The sequence below is a fragment of the Sparassis crispa genome (assembly GCF_003851025.1).
Source record: "Sparassis crispa DNA, contig_000001F, whole genome shotgun sequence".
In the NCBI taxonomy this organism is placed as follows: domain Eukaryota; kingdom Fungi; phylum Basidiomycota; class Agaricomycetes; order Polyporales; family Sparassidaceae; genus Sparassis; species Sparassis crispa.
In genome coordinates, this window is record NW_020939748.1 from 987,500 (window position 1) to 1,002,001 (window position 14,502).

At 49.1% G+C, this 14,502-nt stretch overlaps 6 protein-coding genes across 6 annotated transcripts; 2 read left to right on the forward strand and 4 right to left on the reverse strand.

Moving 5' to 3' along the window:
* Positions 1-106: 106 nt before the first annotated feature.
* On the forward strand, positions 107-742 carry SCP_0202970 (hypothetical protein; the record flags this gene model as incomplete). Its single annotated transcript, XM_027754212.1, has 1 exon — positions 107-742. The coding sequence occupies one exon, from the start codon at positions 107-109 to the stop codon at positions 740-742; it is 636 nt and encodes a 211-aa protein (XP_027610013.1).
* Positions 743-4,254: 3,512 nt separating this feature from the next.
* On the reverse strand, positions 4,255-4,633 carry SCP_0202980 (hypothetical protein; the record flags this gene model as incomplete). Its single annotated transcript, XM_027754213.1, has 2 exons — positions 4,255-4,490; positions 4,549-4,633. The coding sequence occupies 2 exons, from the start codon at positions 4,631-4,633 to the stop codon at positions 4,255-4,257; spliced, it is 321 nt and encodes a 106-aa protein (XP_027610014.1).
* A 381-nt stretch (positions 4,634-5,014) lies between these two features.
* Positions 5,015-5,226, reverse strand: SCP_0202990 (hypothetical protein; the record flags this gene model as incomplete). Its single annotated transcript, XM_027754214.1, has 2 exons — positions 5,015-5,089; positions 5,140-5,226. The coding sequence occupies 2 exons, from the start codon at positions 5,224-5,226 to the stop codon at positions 5,015-5,017; spliced, it is 162 nt and encodes a 53-aa protein (XP_027610015.1).
* Positions 5,227-9,039: 3,813 nt separating this feature from the next.
* Positions 9,040-11,162, reverse strand: SCP_0203000 (Acyl-CoA dehydrogenase apdG; the record flags this gene model as incomplete). Its single annotated transcript, XM_027754215.1, has 12 exons — positions 9,040-9,150; positions 9,204-9,303; positions 9,357-9,412; positions 9,469-9,604; positions 9,661-9,908; positions 9,958-10,012; positions 10,063-10,322; positions 10,370-10,475; positions 10,533-10,854; positions 10,908-10,998; positions 11,054-11,074; positions 11,130-11,162. 12 exons carry the CDS (start codon positions 11,160-11,162, stop codon positions 9,040-9,042), a joined length of 1,539 nt encoding a protein of 512 aa, XP_027610016.1.
* Positions 11,163-11,450: 288 nt separating this feature from the next.
* SCP_0203010 (cytidine deaminase-like protein) lies at positions 11,451-12,295 on the forward strand (the record flags this gene model as incomplete). The annotated part of the gene is made up of 5 exons (XM_027754216.1): positions 11,451-11,537; positions 11,590-11,694; positions 11,761-11,987; positions 12,048-12,151; positions 12,204-12,295. The coding sequence occupies 5 exons, from the start codon at positions 11,451-11,453 to the stop codon at positions 12,293-12,295; spliced, it is 615 nt and encodes a 204-aa protein (XP_027610017.1).
* Positions 12,296-12,752: 457 nt separating this feature from the next.
* Positions 12,753-14,094, reverse strand: SCP_0203020 (Mitochondrial FAD carrier protein; the record flags this gene model as incomplete). Its single annotated transcript, XM_027754217.1, has 7 exons — positions 12,753-12,974; positions 13,027-13,119; positions 13,170-13,363; positions 13,426-13,524; positions 13,587-13,675; positions 13,748-13,983; positions 14,053-14,094. The coding sequence occupies 7 exons, from the start codon at positions 14,092-14,094 to the stop codon at positions 12,753-12,755; spliced, it is 975 nt and encodes a 324-aa protein (XP_027610018.1).
* Positions 14,095-14,502: the final 408 nt, after the last annotated feature.

A 14,502-nucleotide genomic window follows, 5' to 3' on the forward strand; every position in this document is an offset into this window, starting at 1 on the left:
TGCAAACTGACCAATTCGGGAAGCTCATGTTGGGTTGGAGTTCACCGCCGCAAGTGCTGGTGCCATGGCAGATCGTACAGAAGTCATCAGAAATGTCCTAGTTTACATGAATCACTATTCCATCACCCTCTCAGAAGTCCTCTTGTTCGTTCTGTCCGCTGAGATGCATGAAACCTACATGAACATCATGCTTGCCGACCTTGTCAACCGTGCGCAGGAAATCCTCACAGCATTCCATCTCCATCCGAAAACAACAGCAACAACTGTCGACTGGACACTGCAGCTTGCACGAAGTTGCTACTCCAGAGCCATGCAGATGCTTACTAGAAAAGAGCATGGCTGGCACTTCAGTGCCACCAACACAAAGCCGGAGCAGATTCACGACTTTCGCATCGAAGATATGGCTGAAAAAATGCGCACGGTTACTCCTGATCTCTGGGAGATGGTGCACTTTCTTCTGTCTGGGAAGGACAGCATGGACACAGACACGGAGATGGAGTTGGATAGTAGAGAGCCAGATTTGGAGGAGAGACAATACTGGGAGTCAGAAGGGATGGAGGATGTGTGGGTGGGCCCTGACGAAGTTGCAGCCGAAGTACAGCAGGAAGAAAAGGATCAGAAAGCCGTGCAGAAGAAGAGGGAGTCCCGTGAAGTTTTGACCACCATCATAGGTTTAGTAACTACTACTGGGTACCTCGAAATCCCTGACAAAGGTCCCACTAGAAGACAGTTGCCATCATAAGCATCTTGATGCAAAATCGTGTTCAGCATTGTAATGCATTGCAAAGTACGATAGGAATTTTCTTACATTCATGCAATGCTCCGGAGAAGCTCATTAAAGTACTTGCGCACATGGGGATCTCGATCTCACTCACGTCCATTCATCGTGCAATCCGTTCATTGTCCATCCAGACCAGCGAGGTCATGCAGACTCTGGGTCAAACATATTTAGCATCCTCGCATACAATAATTTCGACATCAAGTTTAATACCGCAATACCTACCGTCGAGAATCCTGTAGATACCCTGGTGCACCTGACGTCAGGAACAGTCTTCCGACTTGCGTATGGTGTAACAGCCGATGATCTGCGCTGTTCAAAACTATTATGGGATAGGTCACCCCTCACATCAGCAAAACCCAACTTTTACTTAAAAGGGTACTTAAATGACTTAAATGATAATCCTTATTTAAGAGTATAAGGTCAAAAAGGGGCCTAATGCATATTACATGAGTGTCTGAAATCAGACTTATGGACACTTATTTGAAGACTTATTGCCTTAAATAAGGGTTGTAAGACCGAAAAGTCAAAATAGCTCTGTAAGAAAAAGTTGGGTTTTGCTGATGCAATATACATGCATCGGATCCACGTACCTTTGACCCGCTTCGCACCATGGACTTCCTGTATACACTGCATCCTGAACTGGACCATAATGCCTCCAATTTGTCGCGTCGTGGTCACTTTAATTCGTGGCACTTCTTACGTGACTTGTGCCAGCATGGACCAGAGCACTTCCGGTGCTTCCTTCCTCTCATTGTAGAGCCCGAGTCAATTGAGAAGATTCCTGTCAAGAAGTTGGAACAAGTTCCTGCCCGTGCAATGGACATCAACCAGTCAAAGGTGTCTGGGAATATCGAAGCAATACTTATATTATTCACTCAAGCCGCGGTCGGTATCCCATCTGAGACCATGCCAGACTTGACGGACATTTCAGAATTTGCAACATTGATCCATGGTGACCTCAGTACCTTTGAACATGTCAGGTCGATCCTTAAATGACGCGCCATCGAGACAACCGAATTTTGCCGCTTCCAGTTTGCAATCTTCATCATGGGACTTTTTCACCTCAAAATGGCTGCCACGGATGCTGCGTGGCGAATAGGTCCTAGTCTAAAGGCCGGTCGCACTGACAAAAGTAGTTTCTTCAATCTAATGGGTGTCCTGCAGCCAAAAGAGACTTCATGGCTTACATCCAATCCCAAATTCCGTTAACAACACGAGTTGCTCGGTCATGTCGGGGCTATGTTGCGACTTGATGCTTGGCCTGCGGAGGTACGAAAGTGCACAGGTCACCGGAGTCTTCGAGAGTTTGCTGAATCGAAACCGTCCCAAGCACAGCTTGTAGAGATCACTGATATTCTTGCAGAACAGTACACTTTGGGTGAAGGCATTGACCTGTATAAAATGCGGTGTGAACATCCAGAAATTCGAGATCAGCAACGAGAGAATATCCTCCTTACTCACCAAATACTGCTCCTCTATGAGGAGTTGTCATATGCTATGAATGCAGGCGATATCAGGCGTGTCGAGACTTTGTTCCCACCATGGATCCTCATCTTTAGGGCTACCGGCAAGCATAAATATGGCAACCAGATGCTGCGAATGATGCACGAATGGTACTTCGTGTATTCAGAGGGTTTACGGTGAGTCTTGCAAATGTAAGCATCCAAGAAACTGTGACATACGAATTTGTGCAAGGCATGCCATGCGATATAATATACTGATTAACCCAACCAGGAAACCACATCATTTCCGAGCTGTTGACTGGATGGTGGAGCTGTTAAACTTGTACATCAAAGTGAGTATGATTCTATCTGCAATGGTGTAAGTGGCTTATTGGCAATTGGGAGGATGTATATGGCAGAGAAGGATCAAACTACACCAAGGATAAAGTCTTACTAGAATCTCCTTTGGTCTTGATCTTTCGCAGCAGTCATAGTAACATCGAGCGGAACTTCCGGTTATTCGGTTTGAGCTTTGCGCACACTACGAAAGATATGACGAAGACATTCAATATCCTTTCAGAGTACATGGAAAAACACAGTGTAAATGAGATGGTAAGAGGCAGAAAATCAGTGCAGATTCTACACGATCCATTGGTAGAAGGTGCAGAGAAGCTGGATGGAGAGGCAAATGGTTCGCGCACTAATGGAGAGGATCCGGAGGCTGATGGGGACCTTGGCGTGGAGTTAACGGGTGAGGATCTTAGTACTGAAGGGTTGATATGATGTAAAGTAGATTTACCTGTAGATGATGTTGAACTGACAGGCAGAGGGAGTTCAAGCGAGACATGCTGCGTGGACACTACTTGCATTACAGACCATGGATATGCTGGAGATTCTATCAGAGAGTCCCAGATCGATGTTGATGGGCCGGCCCTTGGTTGCACGGCACGGGCGAAAAAGAGCGATGGTGCAGGAAAAGAAGATGCAATAGTTGAATCCAAAGTAGAGGGATCGCTGGTGGCCGGTTGCACACATGACGCTCCAGATGAAACCTGCACGATGGCTAATAGACCATCAGGTCTCATAGACAGCAGTGCATTCTCCTTGGCAGATGCCTTGTAGTTAGGACACTGACGGTTTGATTCTGTGCCACACTACGTGAACGAATATACCTGAAACAGAGGTGTGGAATGTACTAATATGCCCTAGAGCCCCGCATGCGCTGCACTTCTGTACTGCTATCGGACGTTTTCCAGTCGTGGACGCTACCTCTGTGACCAAACTAGAGATGGTGCCATTCTCCAGCACCTGCCGATGCAGCGGTGCATTGGTAAAAGGGTTCAGAGGAGGATAAAACCTAATTAATAGATAGTGTTAGCTGTTGGCTTAAAACGACGAAGCCTCGTACTCACTGTACAATCAGCTTCAATACCCCTTCTGCCACCATCACATTGGATGCTTTTGACCACTTCACCTCCTTCCACAGCATATCAAGACATTCAATCTTGTGCATTCAGGTGCAATCAGCAACGCGTGAGAGTGTTGCATCTCCTATGATTGCACCTGGCCCGATGTTATTGAGATGAGCTCATCCATATTGCTCGATCGTCTTGTCGCGACGATACTTGTTAGTGCAGAGCAGGGGTATGGATAACCCTCAAGGGTAAGGGGTAAGGGTATTGGAGGGTAAGGGTAGGGGTATGAACTTTCAGACCCTTGTACCTGGAGGGTATCACTGCATATAGTATATATAATGTAAGCAGTAATTGTATGGTGACTAAAGCCAAAGTACAGCCTAGATACAGCCTTAAACTCTGTCTACAGAAGCTTCAAAGAGAAAAGAAGGCTATTACAAGCCTTAAACTTAATGTCTATGATGTTATTTTCTCAAGTAAGGCAGATATTGAGGGGTATATCCTCAGGGTTTGGTACCCTTACCCATACCCTTACCCCTGGTGAAGGGTATGTACCCTTGGAGGGTAAGGGTAGGGGTACAGCTCAAAGTACCCAGGGGTATACCCCTGCTCTGCACTAATACTTGTTCAAGGCCTTCCAAAACTTGATATCCGTGGGCACCATCACGTACTCTCTCGGAATGTGGGAGGCATGAGTAGACATCAATTCAGCAGGTTTCTCGCTGTTGTATGGTACTACCTTGAAGTGGGGTGAATCAGGAGAGCATATTTCACAGCAGATACTTGATTTGATGACAGCACAGTGAGGGCAGCCTGCAGGGAGGTCGGGGCGACAAAGATGGTTATCGGGAACTGTATTAGGTAATTGTGAAGTGAGCGTGTGCAAGCGCATGTTATGAATGCTACTCACCTGTCCTGTCGTTCTCATAGTAAGCCATCACAGGTATGCAATAGCACTTGAATGCGCGGGTCTTCACATTGATGCGGTTGTCCATTTTGGGGCCAACCTCGCCCAGAGTTGTCTTCTTGATGTTGCCTCGCTGACCACTGGGCTAAGGCATAGCTTGAGCGAACATGACTTGTAGCACCTCGTATTCAGTCAAAGTCATGTTTGAGGAGGATTCGGCTTGATTCAAGCAATTGTTGGCAGCAGCTGGCTGAGCATCTGTGTGAGGCCTTTTCGAAGATGACAGTCTATTAGCATCATCGGCTCGCTTTCGTTTCGCCTGCTCCTGGTGAGCTGCCTTCTGTGCCTTCTTCTCTTTTTGCTTCTCAGCTCAGGCAATGGTGTTGGCTTTCTCGTCATTGAAATATTTAGGCTCTATGAAGAAGATTGCTATGGCTTCCATGCCAGGACCTTGCGCTCCTCGTCCGAACTATTGCCATAGTGTATCGAGGTTGCATGTACATCTCCACTGTATGACAATCTTGATATCAGGCAAGTCAACACCCTGAAGTGGCATCAGTAAGTCTCGACAAAATCTCAGGAGAGAAAACTCACCATTCCGAATGAATCGGTACAATACAGGCCGTACAGTGTACCCTCCTTCAAGTTAGATGTTGCGATCTCTCGGAACTCGGGAGTCATGTTGGAGTTAAACCAAACAATCTTGTTTCGATGCTCTATGGGTAGGCGTGCTCGTAGTGCTTCTGCTGCCCTGATTGATTCCTCAATATTGTCAAAGAATACCAGAAATTTTGAAAGCAGATCACCAGGTTTCCAGCCCTCAGGAATTAAGAATGCAAGGTCATTAAATGTCACCAGGGGATGCTCGATCTTTTGCACGGAAAGGTAAATGTTGGAACGGTCATTGGAGCGGTGCATGACATGAGTAGCTTCATGCCGGACCTGCAATGTGCCCATCACGTCGTTACGAACATGTGTAGGCAGAGTAGCAGATGCGATTAGATAAGGAACATCTCCAGTGATTATGTGTTGAAGGCACCCTACACGCCCAACCCTGTTTGGGCTGATCAACCCACCTGGAGCGCCAGCACGATCTGGGCTGATGTAAAGCCTGGCCGGTGGCTTATCCCGCACCTGAGGATGGCCTGATTGGCATTCAGCTTATGGGGACATCCTGTCGCCTCTTACGAAAAGCGACGCGAGCCAGGTCTCCGTCACCTCTCGGAATCGGGAGGTGATCTATGGATCATTGGGGTATGCTCCTCACTTTAGATAGAAAAATTATGTTGTGCACTTGTTTCGAATAAGTAGACATTGGCAGCTATGGTCTTAAAAAAAGCTGAGCTGATTTATTTGACGGGCCACCCAAGGGAAGGTTTGACTTCAGGCTTCCTTTGACTGCATCCACAGCCGACCATGCCGTGCTCGCCTGGAGCGAGAACCGAGCGGAGTTGGAAAGTCATAAATATATCTTCTCGAAGGCGCCAGCTCACGTTCTGACCACCTCTTCCTTTGAGCCCACAACCTCTCGAACTCAAGCGTGTCGACTTCTCACCCTAAGACAGTGGCGATGGAGTTAGTAAGTACATCATTCATTTGCTCGATGCTTTGATGAACACAAAGGTGGCAGTGGCGGAGGCGGTGGAGATTGTGCTGCTGGAGGTGATGTGGGAGTTTTCAGCTTTGGGGCCAGCACTGCGGTCCTCTTTCAGGTCACAGCGGCACCACACTGACTTGGCCTTCGACAAACAGAAATTTTCAGCGCGCGGTTTGCACTCTGCACAAGGTTGTGAAAGATATGCCCCGCCGTCACAGCCGGCATGAGTGGTTACTTATGCCCCATCGTCCTGGCAGGATTCTTGTTGACATTTGCACGACGCGCATGGACGGTTGCCAGAGTATTTTATTGTTACATAGTTAGACATGTATTGTGTAGTCGAGGCAACAAATATATTTTGGTGCAAATTATTTTTCTGAAATCCCCGTCGGGCTCAAGCCGGGCAAATTCGGCGAGCACAAAACCAGTCGACCCGAACAGACGGCCCGCTTGGCACCTAACAGTTGTTCGGCTGCACGAAATTCAAGATCCGTAAGCTGGCTGGCGTGGCGCTGAACGGTCAGCTCAGCTAGACCCCTTTGATCATCTGCCCATCAGAGGTGGGTCTCGAGAGGGTCCCGGGATATGCGTATTCACTCTCTGGCTAAGGTCATCCGAACATTTCCAGAGCATCCTCCGGCACCACCCATCATCTTATCGGTTTTAGCTGATTACCAGCCCTCCAAGGGATGGCCATGTACTTCTGCGTATTCAGGTTGAAATGAACCCCATGCACCTACACAATGTCCCTCATCCCAGACAATGCTCAGGACATTTGACATGAGGTTGGCATTTTTCCAGAGTTGCTCAAAACTGCCATCTGGTTTCAAAGCCTGCTCCGGACTTACCACGACAGCACAATAGGTTCCATCCTCGATATTCTTCCAGCCAGGTAAGCCTCTAAGTATGTGAAAAATACAGAAGTGAATTTCAAAACACTAACCTTGAAATTTTTGGATGTTGCAGTGTCTGCCGTGATGTTGATAGCTCGGATACCCACATCTCTGAGCTGTCTTTCATTCTGATCCCCTAGAATGTTCAAGGGACTTATCACAATCTGTATACCATGTTGTCAGAACAACAACGGCAGAATGTCAGGGTTTTGCCAGATCCAGTGCTGGAGATGCAGACAACATCTTTATCTCGCAGTAGAATTTTTTGAGTTACTACAGTCTGCCAGTGACACGGAACACGTCTGAATTTCTCTCTAGTCTTAGTTCTGATCTCGTCCAAAGAGGGAATGTAAGGTCGAGATGATTGATTCGCCATCAAGAATTCAAGTTGACAGACAGCAGACGAAAGTGATAATAGAAAAAAGCCGATGTACAATGAATAAAATGCCCTAACCCTACGGTGACTTTGCACCACACCTCCTACCTTTCATGGGAGAATTGCCCTGGTGGCATTTGTTTGTTCTAATATTTGGTGCCACTCACTGTAGGGAGTGAAGGAGGGGTTAAAGTTTCGGAGTATCAAACATTGTGTGACTTTCACGTGACTAAGGTGGCGGGAAAGTGGCGGTAATTCTGGGGTGAAGCATTGAATGTTATTTCGTATATCGCCCCCCCTTCTTCGACGCGATATATCTCACCATCCGGTCATTTCAAAGGCCGGAAGGCCATCTCCTGGTCCGGACATGGTGGTAGCTGTCGGCCCCGCAAGGGGGCCCAAAAGGCCGGGAAAGCCCGGAATGCTCCGGAAAGCGCCCAAAATGTCCGGACAAAGAATCTGAAAAGCAAACACTGGGGGCAAAAGTGGATGTTCTGCCTTGGAACAGTGTCTGAATATCCAAGGAACAGATTACGTTTTTGGACATGTCACATGTTCTGAACATGGTAAGGAACATCTAATATGTCTCGCACAATGTTCCATTGGAGAGCATGCTGGAGACATGTTGCATGTACCATTCTGGAACATATAATATGTCTCACACAATGTCTCATTGGAGAATGTCCTGCAGACTTGCTGCACATTTCATTCTGGAACATTTGTCATTTTGCTACTATATTCTGGGCTTGTCTCTTGGTGCAATATGCTCTGTATAATAAGGATTTTCCATGGCCAAACACATTACATTTCTGGCCACCGTTAATCTTCAGAACATTGTGAGAAGATGTTAAGTGCTCCTACTCCAAACATACAAGATGTCCTGGGCACCAAGAACATCTGCAGTACATGTATGATAAATACTAAAATTTTACTAAAATTTTACATGTACTGCAAATGTTCTTGGTGCCCAGGACATCTTGTATGTTTGGAGTAGGAGCACTTAACATCTTCTCACAATGTTCTGAAGATTAACGGTGGCCAGAAATGTAATGTGTTTGGCCATGGAAAATCCTTATTATACAGAGCATATTGCACCAAGAGACAAGCCCAGAATATAGTAGCAAAATGACAAATGTTCCAGAATGAAATGTGCAGCAAGTCTGCAGGACATTCTCCAATGAGACATTGTGTGAGACATATTATATGTTCCAGAATGGTACATGCAACATGTCTCCAGCATGCTCTCCAATGGAACATTGTGCGAGACATATTAGATGTTCCTTACCATGTTCAGAACATGTGACATGTCCAAAAACGTAATCTGTTCCTTGGATGTTCAGACACTGTTCCAAGGCAGAACATCCACTTTTGCCCCCAGTGAAAGGGAATTATCCAGGGTCCTAATACGCGAGCCCGACTTAGAAGTTCGAATTCGGCGGCCTCCACCGTGGGCGGCGGTCGACGGCGTTATCGCTGCTGTTCCTCCGGGTTCGTTATATCAAGCTCGGGTCAGAGCTCAAAAGAATCGGAGTCGTCGAACATTACATCACACTGGCATGTGTGCTTATACTGAAAGATATATATCTAGAGAAGAAACTGAATCAGGAGAAATGGCGGTTACGAGTGCCTTACAACCGCGCATTCTTCGGCATCTTCTTGATGGCCTGACGCACGCCCATATCTCCCAGTACATCTTCCTGGCCGCCCAGGATCGCGTCAAATGGAGAGGTACGGTGATACTGCACGACGAAGAGATCAGGCGCGACACAGCAACAATGAGACTGATACGCACGTTCTCAATGAGCTTGCCCATGCCACTTGCAGTAATGCCGCGCCCGCCAAAGATCTGCGTCGCATCTTCAGCGGTCTCGCGGCCTGTGCGAGTCACGAATCTGAAAACGAACGTTGAGCTTCAGTTGATCACATTGACTATCCAGAGACTCGCTGTTTCAGTAACCCGATCTGTCCTGCCAGCTTGTCTGATTGCTCCGCATAGGACATCTGTATCGAGTTCAGTAACTCAAGCTTAGGGACAGCCAAAGAACGGATGTGCATACGTTGTTCATCTGATGAGTAACCGACTCGAGCCAGTTTTGCGAGGCCTCCACCCGAGCGATCATGCTTGCTAGTTTCGCACGTACTACGGCCTGAGTGCTGAGCGGCTTGCCGAACGCCGTCCGTTGGTTCACCCATCTGGATGTATCGTGAGCAATCACACTTCGGCCATCTTAACTCAGAAGTATACTCACTTCAGACACTCTTCAACCACGAGTCGCTGAGCACCGAGACTGTTGCCGACGATCATCCAGCGCTCGTGATTGAAATTGCTCAGGATGACCGACATGCCCTTGCCGATCTCTCCTAGCGTATTCGCTACAGGTACTCGCGCTTTCTCGAAAGTAACGTAGGCGGTACCAGCGGTCGAAGAGTACGAGGTCTTGATAGCCTTCGTTGAGACATCGTCTGATCGAGGCACTAGAATGACGACATAGCCCTCCTGAGAGGGCCGTCAGATACGCTTTGAGGTAACCCGAGGGCAAGCGTACCTTGCATCTGCATCCGACAGTGAAATAGTCAGCAAAGACTCCGTTCGTAATCCACCTATGCCACAGGTCAGAATAGAACCATATCTTGGGCGTGCGGCTACACACTTCTTCGTTCCCGTGATGACCCATTCGTCATCCTCCCGGACAGCGGTTGTCTGCAGACCAAAGACGTCGCTACCTGCGAAGGCCTCGCTGATGGCCAAGCAGATGAATTTCTTGCCCGCGAGGACGTCCGAGACAACCTTCCCTTGCAGCTCCTGCGAGCCGAAGTTAAGCACGGGCGGAAGACCGATCTCCAAGCCAGCAAGAAGGCCATCCATATAGCCTCGTGTGCCGAAACGTGCGAGTTCAAGGTTCAGGATGAGCTAGGAGAAGTGAGTTCGGCAGTTATGCGTGCGAACACTCAACATACCTCATGAAAGTGATCAAATTCCTCGACCTTGATGACACCACCCATGAGGGTTCGCCCCTTGAGGTGCTTCCCCGGCCCGAGACGCATAGCGGGAATGTTCATCTCGCTGTACGGGTATCGGGGCTCAGATGCAGCTGGCGAACGCGAAGCAGACAACACGCACCACAACTTCTCGACAACATCCTGCGAAATCCGCTTGCCGTTGTCTTCGCACTTGATGGCATCAGGCTGAACGACTTCCATGGCGAACTTCCGTACAGCCACTTGGAACCGCCGATGACTATCTTTATAGTAGGGGCTGAAGAAGCCTTTCGAGAGCCAGGATGGCTCCGCATAAGGCACCTGCGACAGCTCGCCTGCAGCGAGGGATTTGACCACCGAGTTTTGACCGGTTATGGTACCAATTTGCAGACGAGCGTACTGAGGCCTCAGGAGTACCTCATGCCTGTGTAAACCAAAGAAGGCTTGTGTAGCATCCTGTCCAGCTATTATTCCGAAGATAAGAGATACACGACGTCGTGGAATGATGAACACTTACCTATGGATGATGCTAACAGTATACCCGTGCCTCCTGGATGCATATTCGCAAACTTGGAGATGTCATACACCTTAGAATCAATGGTGATCCACTGCATGCACCATTGAGTGCTGCACGCAATCTCAGGAGCCTACTAAACCACATACCAAGTCTCCCTCCTTGTTGTGCTTTGAGGGGGCGCGAACATGAGTGTATGCACCATCTAGACGAGGTCCACCTTACCTTGGCGACCTCCTCGATAGTGAACGCCTTCATCCTCAGTGTGTGCTAGTCTGGTGGTGCTCTACGGCAAGTGAGGGCCCTCGTCTGCGGCCTAGTAGTCGTGACAGTCATCACGAGTGTCTGAAGTATTTTGACTGCGCCATGTGATTTCTTCCTGCTTATGACCGACCCCGCCACTCTTTGGGTAGTCTGGCTCTCAACGGTCACCGAGCCGGAGGATTGCCAGTATTCAAATATATCTCACGCGGTATGTTTCCAAAATAAATCATCTAAATCTTCCTGAATCTCGTTTCAATGTGTATTGCAGAGTCTTGTAATACCATGGCAGCAGACTCAAATTTTATGAAAGATGGTGACAGCGATCTGAACCCTAAACATCTCGGGTGGATGCGCGTCGCGATGTCAATGGTGAGTCGCTGTCCTGCGTCTCTCGAGATTCCCCTCGCACCAACCCAATCAGGCCGAGGAAGCGCTCGAAGCCAGCGAAGTGCCCGTTGGGTGTGTGTTTGTCAGGGACGGCCGGGCTATTGCTAGAGCTCGTAACCGGACAAACGAGCTGCGAAACGTACGTCCCCATACTCTATCCGCATGTGCAAGCCGCGTGCTTGACATGCGTCTCCTCGTTTTCAAGGCTACCCGACACGCAGAACTCGAGGCCATCGACGAAATTCTTGCCGATAAGACTCTCACGCCAGAGGTAACGCAGTACCCGTTGTCGGACACAACCCTCTATGTCACTGTCGAGCCTTGCATCATGTGTGCGTCAGCCCTCCGACAAACGGGAATTAAAGAAGTATTCTACGGGTGCCAGAACGATAGGTTTGGTGGGTGTGGGAGCGTGCTCGGGGTAAATGGCGAGTACGTTGCCTTTCTCAATCAATCTCACTTGACTTGACCCTGATCACAGTACGTATCCAGAGTACCCCATCCTAGGCATCCTGCGTATAAAGCTTTCAGTGGTTATATGCGGGACGAGGCGATCATGGTCTTGCGCAAATTCTACGTCACTGAGAATGTTAATGGTAGGTATCTTTTTGGCCTGCTAGCGCGCCTAAATGATAGAACTATCCATAGCGCCTGTGCCAAAGTCCAAAGCAAATCGGGTCTTGAAAACTGAAATCCCTTCACGAGCCTCCCCAAAGCCACAGGACGTGGTGAACAGTTGAAGCACAATGATAGTGAGTACTCTTCTGTAATCATGTACGCCATCGTTAGCTAAGGGTTGCATAATAGCTCCTTGATTCCTTCGCTGACGCTCCCTGGACGGCCATAGCAGTCACTAATACCGAAATGCTGATTGGCTTCGGTTACATAGAAACATTGCAGTCCCTTCACCGGTCTACAACAAGGAACGCACGGGCTGCCGGCTTTACCATCGATCATCCTGCAACGCAGAAGATTGGGTTCTCATACGTACCGTGTCTGCGCGTGGCATGCAACGTCGGAGATGGGATCTTCGTCACGATACAGGGACAGAAGGCACCCAAGACGAAATTAGCAGGTAATTTGACATTTTAAGTACAAGGTGCATATGATATGCGGGCATGCGTCTATGGATTCTACAGTATCTGCAGAGCTTCTATCGCGTCTCGACCAGTGGTGCCGGAGCTCCGCTACCGGATCCTAACAGCTCGTGCCAACTAATTTCCGCTGGGTGCGGCGCAGAGCCGACGTGCGCAGAAGCCATGCGAGGTTCTCGTAGACGACGAAGGTCACACAGGTGCCGGGCAAAACGCGGACGAGGTTCGTGCCCAGCCCACGGTAAAATCCACGAACGCCTTCTTCATGGAAGGTCCGGAATATGCAGGCGGGAATGGTGGGGTATAAGGTTGCTGTTGCATTATTCTACTCGCCATGATTATGACGCAAAAACCTTCAAAAGTAGGACGTGACGCACTTGTATACGAGATCGGATTACTTGGTACGGGTAAGTTAGTGCAAGGGCAATGACTTTGCTAGCACCTGACATTACGGTGTAAGCAGTGTTGGACTGCCGTACGCGTTCAGCCGAAGAACATCAGGCATGGGAAGAGTTTTCACCAGTTTATCATCTCCTGGGGTATACTTCTTCCCAGCCTCAATGAATTGTCTTCTTTTCCGTTCAAAGCCCCATCGCTTCATTTCCTCGTAGGTCGTAAACTGAAGGGCACCATTGCTCACGCCCAAGAGGGCTAACGACGTTCCGCGGTACAGGCCGCCGACACCCTCGGTGCGGTATATTGACGATAGGCCGTCTGGTGCGGACGCATTAGAAGTGAGAAGGGCACGAGGAAAGCCAATCAGCAAAGATGCTCACGCCAGAGATTGCGATACGACGTCGGGTCCTCTGGCCGTGTTGTGAACATGCGCACCTTCACCACCCAGATGGGATTTGTCATGATAGCAGTTACAGCGCCTACACACGGAGACATCAAGGTCAGAGGCGCCAGTTGGACAAATCACTGATGGCTTGCGAACTCGCTTCGGCAGAACAAAGAAGATAGGATCCCGGAGACAGCTTGTAGTCTGGATCTCCACCGGACGCACGGGTTTTCAACATATGATAGCTGGACGCGTGTCGCACGAGCCGTGAGTCAATGTACACGCGTTCAATTACAATAGAGAAACGGGGTACTCACAACAGAAAGTAGAACCCCCAGCTTGTTGCATTACCGGCAAGATTTGGTCCCACACCTCTGTACAGACCACGCCAACCCTGCTGGTCCTTAATGTCCTTCAGGGCAAACCAAATTTGCTTTCCGACACCGCTTCGCGGCTTGTCGGTTGCGACCTGGAATTTGACTTTGAGTAGATCTAGGGGGTGCATACATAGCACCGCGACGACGCCTGCGCCCAGCCCCGCGAAAGCATGGTCCTGTAAAACCTCACATCAGAACCCCGAAGCCATCTTGCGAAGGAAGAACCTCAAGAAGAGAAAACTAACGATAGCAGCCGTAGGAAAAAAGCTGGGTGGTTGCTGGGACATGCACGGCCCAAGCGGTAATCTGCCAAAGAGCAAAGCACGAGCAGGGAGCGTGACTGGAGCAAACTGAGCAAGCGCCGAAGCGCTCGTCGATTCCGCAATGGCGTAATTTCCCAGGCAATTGATCAGATAGGCGCCGGTCAGTTGCCTCCCCGTTTGATATCCGAATGTCTTACAACAATTTCAGCGTGGACGGCATCTCCGCAAGTGGCCACCGTATCTGTTCTCGGTGGGTCTCCTCCGTGGCTCCGGTACGACCTCGCTGAGGCTTCGTCTCTGCATGATTCGCGCGAGTGGGTCAACAGGTTCTTCCGCCGGTCCAAGCGATCGAGTTCCCCGCACTTGCGGAGACCGGTGGATACAGTAATAAGACATTAAGCGAAGGTTGCCCCGGCCCAGCTATATAAGCCA